The sequence below is a fragment of the Ruditapes philippinarum genome, unplaced genomic scaffold, assembly GCF_026571515.1.
Source record: "Ruditapes philippinarum isolate M1 unplaced genomic scaffold, ASM2657151v2 ctg4327_1_1_1_1, whole genome shotgun sequence".
In the NCBI taxonomy this organism is placed as follows: domain Eukaryota; kingdom Metazoa; phylum Mollusca; class Bivalvia; order Venerida; family Veneridae; genus Ruditapes; species Ruditapes philippinarum.
In genome coordinates this window covers 1-9,965 of record NW_026856840.1, presented here as the reverse complement: position 1 = coordinate 9,965, position 9,965 = coordinate 1, and the positions used below count along the sequence as shown (strand labels likewise).

Below are 9,965 nucleotides of genomic sequence, written 5' to 3'. Positions count from 1 at the left end.
AATAGTAATTTAATGCTGGGAGTTGTTGACAAGTTTTTTTCCTATATATGTAGTAAAAGTCCACAGAATGTTACTTTCTAGGTACAATGTGTAGTTGAAATTTATGGAAATAAGTGATAAGGTTAAAGGTCATAAAAATATACAAATGTAAAAGAACTAAACATCATTACAAAAATTCCAGGACGAAAAAAAATGAGGCCTGCATTCAACATTGTCTATTGTTATCTTAAATTATTTTTTTCTGTCAATTCAGTGTTAACAGCCAGAGTTCCTGTACCAGAACCATAAATGAAATTAAAAAAAATGGTCCGACTTTAAAATGGCTATAAAAAATGGAGAGAGACCGTCGGCTGTTTGCCACTAAGACTGGAGGAGGGCCACCTCCAGCTAATCCAGACAGTTTGGAAGAAAAGGTAGCATGCATTTGAAACAATCCTGTCTTTATCCCAATTTCACTTGCAAAAAATATGTTATATATTCTATGTGTTTTCAACTTGTGTCAAAAAAACATTTATTTTGTACATCATGTAAATTTATTTCTGAAAAATCCTAATTCTTTTTTCTTTATATTTTGTTTCAAGGGATAAATTGATTTAAAAAAACTAAACTATGATTTACTTCAATCTTAAGTGAACTATTAGGTTCTACAGTTGATTGGAGAGATTACAGTTGCTGGTATTTTGGGTGTAGATACCTTCAGGGAAAACTGTAAGTAAATTTCAATCCAAAAACATGTGTTTCTTGAAGTACAAGTAATGATAAACATTTCAGAATTAGTTAATAATAATGATTTGTAAAAATAGGAATTTAGTAATTATGGCAATTGTTTTTCCAATAAATTTATGTTGATCCAGAAAAAATATAATTGATAACTGTTACAACAGACAAGTTTGCATCCAGATAGTTTAGTGGTAGAACAGCTGTTACTTTGTGACAGAAGGCCTCGGTTCAATTCCCAGTTTGGATTACTTTTTTGTTTTTTTTGACAGTTTTCATTACTTTTTCCTTTGCTCAAGTTCTTTTAAATTATTTAATTAAAATTTTTTTGCAAATGTTTGTTTATGTATTCATGCTATTATATTGATTCTCAGTTTTATGATTTTAAGTTTGGGATTTGCTACCCAAGCCTTGTTTGTTCCTAGGCAGCTGAAAAATCCAATACTGCTTAGTAGTATGGAATAGTTGCATATATATTTGTAGATTTAATGGGTAAAACTATAGCATAAAAATGTTAACTCATCAGACACCATTAATTTTGAAACAGAAATGAGTTTTGTTTGACATTCAGTATATAACTAATTTTCACAGAAAAGGAAAATATTCATTTAATTATGTTTATTTTCACAAATAAAATTTATTTGTCTTTAGTGTCTTCTTCTACCAGCAATGTGCAAGAAGCTTCTTGTACAAATGATGGAGATGCGCATGCTTCAAGTACTGGTAATTTGGCAGCATCAGCACCATCTGCTACACTTGCTAATACAAGTTACTTTGTAAGTCTAATTATATGTTTCCATATGTTTAAGCATACTATTTTCTATGAACATGCATCATAATATTCATGTGGAGTAAAATGTCTGTGTCCCCTATATGAAAACTAGACAATATTATTTGTACTGCTAATTTCACATCATTCACTTTTTTAAGTCTCTTTTCACAAAACATAGTTATAAGCAATTGCAGACACTTAATGAACCTTTTTAGTGTAACATTATAAAGTATTTACAGATTGCTAATTATGAATCAATAAAACTCTGACACTTTTCAAGGACATTTCAAATTTTATTGCACATATTTCAATACTGAATTGCTTGATATCATATTACAAATGTATATGACTATGAATATTAAACTATTTCATTAACCTTTCACCTGCTTGAATGTTGCCATCTACACATAGCCAAGTCAAATACACAGCTGTCAAATCTGGCCAGGCTCTATACATTTGCCAGGCTGTCTTTCAATTTTCATATCCACAAATGGAGAATGGAAAGTACTGAAATTTGAGGTTGGACGTCCATCACAATGATTCAGCAGGTAAAGGGTTAATCAAATGTTGAGGAAATACTTACCTTATTATGAAGAAATATTAAATTAATGATTTTCTTATCATATACCAGCACAGTTTTTGCAAGTCAGCAAAATTGATACTACACTTCTGTGTATAACTTTCAGTGTAAGATTATATGACTTGTCATTTCAAATGACACTAAATATTTGAAAACATTACAGAATAAGCTTGTAGGTATGGAAATTACAAAATAAACTGTCTTTTTTACAAATAAAACTTACATAATGTACTGGTATGTGATAAAATTATTACTATTTAATTATTTTTGTGTGATTTTCTTACTAAATTCATTGAAAAAATTGAATAACAAAATAACACATTCACAATAGGCAAAAATGGTATAATTCATTTGAAGAAATTAAATAAATTCAATTCTGAATTTTCACAACATTCAAAATTTACTTCCAGGAAAAAAGAAAAGGACAGTCAGTGAACCATTAGGTAAATGTATTACAAATTATTTCTAGCTGTTAATTAACAGGTAAAACACATCAAGTATAATGGAAACTTTCATGGAAATAATGCTGTATTTTGAAATAAATCTTGCAAATTGTATTATAATTGTGAATATATGTCCGGTTTATTAAAGAAATGACGTAAGGAATTTCAAAAAGTGCCATGTATGTTTCTTAAATTTAAAAGAAATTCCATATGGCATCCTAAGTACAATGTCACAATCAGAGAATCAAGGAACTGGAAATAGTAGAAAGTAAAATTGGAAATATCTCTGACATACAAAGCAACTGGTTTCAAACCATATGAAATACATTGTACATAGAATCTTATATGAATTACCATATATAAAGAATACGTACATTGTTGATGTTTTGATACTAAGAGAAGGTTTAACCGGTGAGCGAGATAGTGTATCTTGGCGAGCTTTAGGCCGACACCGAACATGTATTTGAGTTATCCTGCTTTTGATCATGTTTTAAGACAATTTACTAGTAAAAAGTTTCAATCTTACATTTCCCTCATGTAGTTTTGTCTTGTTTTTGTAATGACTGGAATTAAGATAAGTTTATCCGGCAAGGCTTCCAGATGATAATATAGATAGTAGCTGGATAAAATGTAAAATTTAATTAACAGGTTCAAGAAATGGCTACAAAGCAAGCCTTTGCTGAGATTGATAACTATGATATAATTATACCCTAAACTATCAAAAATAATATTTTCATGTAGCACATTTTTACAATTATTACAATATGTTATTTCAATTACAGATAAATATCAAGAACTTCTTGATATTGAAAGAAAAAAGTGCAAATTTCTAGAAGAAATTCTCGACACACAAAAGCAGCAAAATGAAAATCTGGGGGCAATTTCTAGGGAGTTGAAGAGACTAACTGATATTATTGCATACAAAAGTAGTATGGATTATCTCCTTGAACTTTAAATATCAAAGTATACATTTTCCAAAGACAAAATGCAGTCATAAAATCATATACTAAGGAAGGACAGTGAAAATTAAATAGTGTGGTAAATTGTGATGTTAATACTAGAGCGGGTGAGGCCATCTTCGGATATCGTGTTTATTCGGATACTTTCTTATTTTTAAAGAGAAAAAGTTAACATTTGTCAGGTAGGTTGTTTTAAACCTATTTCTTGCCGGGTATGCTGAGGAAGATGTGATATTGATTTTTGAAATGTATATTAAAAATGTATTAAAAATGATGAAATATTGATTCAATAATGAAATATATAGTAAAAACGATCGTTGAACAGTAAATAGATGACCTAATGGCAAAATTGTTGTTGATGACGTAGTATCCGAATGATCCGACAATATTTTCTTTGATTCGGCTCTTTCGGATACGTTTTGGCAAGTTAATTTTTTTCCATAGTGCATTAACATAATCACTGATAATAATCATTTTCTATATTTCCAGGATGAGCAGCAGCTTAATTATGACAAAGTTGCTCTAGAAAATGCAGTAAAAGCAGTAACGTCAAAGTCCAAAGCATCCAAAGTTACCGCGATCAACAATAATTGATAAAGTCAAAGGTAATTCATCTATAGGCTGTACCTCTGGACCGCATACAGTACTATCCAAGGAGGAAGAAACAAGATTAGCGAATTGGATGATTGAAATGTCAAAAATCGGATATGGTAGAAGTAAACATGAATTATTAGATACCGTACAGAAAATTACTCAATCTGATGGCAGACGTACACCATTCAATAATTGTAGACCTGGCAAAGATTGGTATTATGGGTTTATGAGGCGTCATCCAGCTTTATCACTCCGGTCTCCTCGTCAGCTTGGTAAGGAAAGAGCGGTGATTAAGCCTGAACATATTGAAAAATGGTTATGGGGGTTGCGTTCATTGAACGCCGCCTTTCCTTGTTGATCTTGTTTATCATATTTTACAGATTTTGAAAAATTTATTGAAGATACTGTTGATGATCGTTTTATATTAAAGAATCCTTCCAGGCTTTACAATGCTGATGAATCGGGCTTTTCGCTTTGTTCTAAAACTGCACATGTTATTGGACTGAAAGGAGCAAAATCTGTGTACAACTTATCGGCGTCTGATAAATCCCAAATAACTGTTCTTTGTGGCATGAGTGCAAGTGGACATTTTCTTCGCCCGATGATTGTTTTTCCAGGTGTCCCCCTTCCCCTTTGTGGGCCTATTATTATTTTCTTGGAATTCCTAATCAGTTACAAATTATTTATCATTTAATGATTAACCTGTCCGTGCTCTGTCTTTGCCCTGTCCTGTTTTTGTTTGGGGTCCGCCTGGGCTCCTTGCCATTGGTTCTTGTTGCTGGGTCATATGGGGGTTGCGTTCATTGAACGCCGCCTTTCCTTGTTGATCTTGTTTATCATATTTTACAAGAAACATGCTTGAAGGGTTTGAGGAAGCTGTTTTGGGAAGATCAATTAATGGTTGGATGGACAGTGAATTGTTCGTAAGTTGGCTAAAAATTGTATTCATACCACGTTCATTGAACGCCGCTTTTCCTTGTTGATCTTGTTTATCATATTTTACAAGAAACATGCTTGAAGGGTTTGAGGAAGCTGTTTTGGGAAGATCAATTAATGGTTGGATGGACAGTGAATTGTTCGTAAGTTGGCTAAAAATTGTATTCATACCAGATATAGATAGCAGACAAGTGAAGAGACCAGTTGTTCTTTTTGTAGATGGTCACACAACTCATCTGACACTTGAAGCTTCAGATATTTGCAAAGAAAACGGCATTGTTCTGTACTATTTGCTAGAACATGCTTCGCACTTAATTCAACCATGTGACCTACGTTTATTTGGGCCTCTCAAGGAATCCTGGAAGCTATCGCTTTGGGAGTGGCAAATAAACCATGTAGGTCAATATGTAACAAAGTTTCACTTTGCAGCCATCTTCAAAAATGCTTGGAAAGGAGCTGCAAAGATTGAGAATGCTGTCAACGGGTTTAAAGATGCAGGCCTTTTTCCTCTTGACAAGCATGTTGTGCTAAAAACGGATAAATTTCAAGCAAGCAAATTATTTAGTAAGCCTGAAATACATATGAACAACATACCGCAAGAACTTCTTACTCATAATGCACCTCAGTGTAAAGCAAAAAGCCAAGTGTCACCATCAGTAACATGTGAGGTAGAACCACATGATTTAGAAACCCAGCCCACAAACCCTGAAGAGGAAAGAAACGCCGAAACTGTCTTAACTGCAGAAAATGCAAATGATCATTCACAGGATATCGCTGATGCTGAAATGCCTACAACTAGCGCGAAAACTGATATTAACGAAGTGCAGGCATCAGCACAAAAAGTGGAATCGCCTCTATCAAAAATATTGAAAATACCTGAAATAAAATATAAAAGTTCTAAGTCAGTTAAAAGAGAAATATAACCAAAAGCTGTTACAGGTGAAGAATTTAGAAATATTTTAATTGAAACGAAACGAAAAAGAGAAGAGGCAGAGGAGGCTAAAAAGGAGCGAAAACTTGAAAGAGAACGCAAAAAGATCGAGAAATTGTTGGAAAAAAGAAAAAAGCAGAGGAACGACAACTCAAGGCTGAGCAGACTTCTTAAGAAAAAAGAGAAAGAAGAAGAAAAGGCCCGTAAGCTGAGATTAAAGCAAGCACTGGCATCTCAGACACAAAAACACCGGTCTGAGTCGGACAGCGATGACACAGACTATTCACTGAAAGATCTGTGTGATGATAGCAATGATGATGATTATAGTAAATTTAGTGACAATAAATGTTACAAATGCGATGGTGTTGATATGAAAGAAGGGTGGATAGGTTGTCAAAGGTGCTTGCAATTTTTTCATCGAGGATGTACAGACATTGATTTCACTGATATGACCGAGGAAGAGGTGCAGGAATATCCATTTGAGTGTTTGTTTTGTTGAATGTCTTGAATGTCCGCCTGGGCTCCTTGCCATTGGTTTTTGTTGCTGGGTCATATGGGGGTTGCGTTCATTGAACGCCGCCTTTCCTTGTTGATCTTGTTTATCATATTTGAAAGGTAATATAATACCGGAGGAACAGTGATGAGACATTTTATTTCTGTTAAAGAATAATGAGTTTGATTTATAAACATTTAAAAACATAATTAATGTTTAAATATTTACCAATACTAGTATTCAAAAGTCTTTAAACGTAATGAACTTGTTTGATTGTATTAAACAAAGAGCGAAAATGTAATATAATTTGTAGTTGAATCATATTTCGTATCCGGATATAGCCTCCATTGTCCGAAAGACACGTCATGTCACGGGATGGTTCCCGGTCTCTATACATAAAAACATCGTATATAACAATTGCATGTCAGCCATATTGCCGGGCATAAGTTTCTGTATCGAACATATGCAGATAAAATCGTATATTTCGGATACTTAAGATTTTTGCGCTATTTTACCTTAAAGTATCCGAAAATAGCCTCACTCGCTCTAATTTCTATTTAGTACTATAACATATAATTATACAATATTTGACTACTGTTCTTATTCGTAAATCAAAAAGTTTTGTCTGGGTGAATGCTGCCTTGGATGGCATACAAATAGCTTAAGGTCTTCAGCGTACCCGTTTATATACTATGACATGACGTGAACGCTGAAGACAACCTCTTAGGGAAATTCTGGAAACAAAGTGATCCCTCGGAAGCATTAATCACAACAAAATAACATAAGAATTGCAGACTCGGTTTGATTGAGTCTGTACATGAGGGATAATGAATAAGTGCAACATCCCTCACGCCCCCTAGCACCGGCTTGAGCGGTACTCAATTCTCAACACTCAATAGTGCTGGTATCAATGATCCCGAAGGACCAGAAAAATATAACAACACTGAAGTGAAGTACGGGGCAACTTTTTACAGCTGCCACACAGCACTTGACACCTGCTGTTGTGAAGTATAAAAATCTGGAAACAAAGTGATCCCTCGGAAGCATTAATCACAATAAAATTACATAAGACTTAATAATAATAATAAGTTTTGGAAGCCAGAACTAGCATACAAACACTGTATTAACAGTAAGCCGTTCGTGTGGTAAACAAATGTGATAAAAAATAGAATACCTAGGCTTAGTTTTTGCTGAATAATTAATTTTAATAATGTTCGTTTCTAAAATAGATAAAAACAGAATCCCTAAAGAAAGCCCAACACAATTCGTATCATTTTGATAAACTTACATTTCCTATCCGGCAAACAGTAGCAGTTTTGTTCTTGTAGAGTAAACTGTCAGTTGATTATGTGATGTGACCATTAATCGGCTAATATACCTTAGTTCACGCAAAATGAAATACACCTATGTGGCGTGGAATAAAGAAAGTCAAACTTTACTTACTGCGCATGAGTAGTCATGCAAACAAGGTCGTGTGAAACGTAAGATTTTAAAAATTTATGCCGACTGAAAACCAAGAAATTTTTTCAGGTTTCTGTCAGCTCCACAGTCTGTTATAAATATATCAGTTATGTAGTACTTACTTTTCACATTGATCATAGACCTATTGTATGAGTCAATTTTCTGTCCCAGCTATTAAAAACGTGAAGCGCACTCAGGGAATGTCCTCTTTCCTTGTTATCTTTGTTCTCATATTTTACAATTTAATTCTGCTTCAACTTGTGATTGACGTTAGTGTATCGATGAGGCTCTTCCTTGTAACTGAGTGACTTCGCGGAGTTGACGTGAATGACATGCTTGATTAGATAGTTGCCACTTGACTGACATAGGAGCTATCAGTTCATCAGTCAACTATCAGTTCATCAGTCAATCCAAGGATAAAATACGGTTTTGTAACTTTTTTTTACCTTTCTAATCATTTTATTTAAAAGTTATATAAACTTTTCCGTTTTCAAGAGGAAATCTTTTATAATATCTAAGATCTTTATCGAATGTTAAGCGTTACGTAGCAACTCTATGTTTGAAATTTTTTCAGGAGAGGCACAATTGTTTATGTTAGTCTATCATGTCTTTAGTATTCTTTGAATATGTATAAAAATTGTAGAAGTAAGCAAATTTATTTACAAAAACATATTTATCTTTTTTTATTTCATGAGATATTTGGACCATGTTGAGTTACTACAGTCTTGCGTTAAAATGGTAATATCTGAATGCAAGACAGTAGTAACTACACTTACTACAGTATTGCAAAAACCAAAAGAAGATACATGTTACAATATTGCTTGCAAAAATGTAGTAACTTTATAGATAATGGTTAAAATAAGACAGACAATAACGTTCAAAGTAACTTTTTAATCTCTCACCACTTAATTTATAACATCTTTAAGAAGTGGGTGTTAACATTTGGTATCATAAGTACATACATATAATATATAGGTGTATGTTGCAATATAAATGTGCATGTAAGATTTTATTACAAGAGTTTAAGAAATTGTTTTAACCCTAGCCTCTGCAAAGTTTTAGCCTCTGCAAAACAACAATTTAAACAAGTTTAATACAATTTTATATGACCAGTGTGGCAATACCACGTGACATTGACGTCATTTTCGGCATCATTTCCAAGACAAATGTTGCTCGATTCGGAAAAGAAAATAGCCGTAAATATTTTATTTCTGTACCAATTTCTTTGGGATATGCGCCAGTCTACGGGGAAAAATATAAGCTTTCCACAGAATATTGGATCTTTGTCAGTTTATAAGCCGTTTTATCAAACACTTTGCATAACCTTGGAAGTTGCTTGTATTAGAGCGGGCTTCAGTTGCAAGCTATTTCGTTTTCTGGCGTTATCTGGTCTACGTCATGATTAAAAAGTCAGGTTTACATCAACCGGGAGTACGGAAGGCAAAACTCTACCTAAATATGTTCATATTTTTATTATGAATGACATAAATCTTAAATGTTTCTTCAATTGTCAATTCTGGCACCAGTTCCAAGTCGAAAAAAAGGACTACAGTTTAAAGCAGATTTTAGAATCCGTTGCAAATGCAAAGCAACATGCCTACCGTTCTCTTTCTATAATTATGTTAACCATGAAAAACATTTTATTTACTATACGATTTACATAAACACAAATAAATATTTAAATGATTTTTACTCGCTGCGCTATGAGTGATTTTAAAAGTCGTAAAATTGTTGTCTGTATTTGTAAAGAAATTGATTTGCTTTTTAATCATTGTTCTTTCACGGTAATAATTATGAAAAATCTATTTGTGTCATGTAGCAATACTAAACGTGGAATTGAAAACAGAAACCCGAAATATCGCCCAAAACGGCAAAATTGAAAATGTTGCAGGCTCGGATTGACTTAGCTAGCCTGTCCAATGAACGTGCACATTCAGGATCACTTCGATTTGTATGCTGTGAAAAGGGTTACGCATCAACGCGCAATTTGAAAGTCAAAGGTTTTTCTTTGTATTTCATAAATAAAAACTTACCTGGAATAACAGTATGAATACTCTTTTTCTGATCCGCATAATAAAC

The 9,965-nt window shown here is 33.2% G+C and overlaps 1 protein-coding gene across 1 annotated transcript; it reads left to right on the top strand.

Moving 5' to 3' along the window:
* The first annotated feature begins 332 nt into the window (after window positions 1–332).
* On the top strand, window positions 333–6,481 carry LOC132747882 (uncharacterized). Its single transcript, XM_060737411.1, is given in 6 exon segments — window positions 333–413; window positions 642–708; window positions 1,369–1,485; window positions 3,295–3,438; window positions 4,071–4,380; window positions 5,066–6,481. Coding segments are annotated over 6 exon segments (2,085 nt in total). The 3' UTR covers window positions 6,432–6,481.
* Window positions 6,482–9,965: the final 3,484 nt, after the last annotated feature.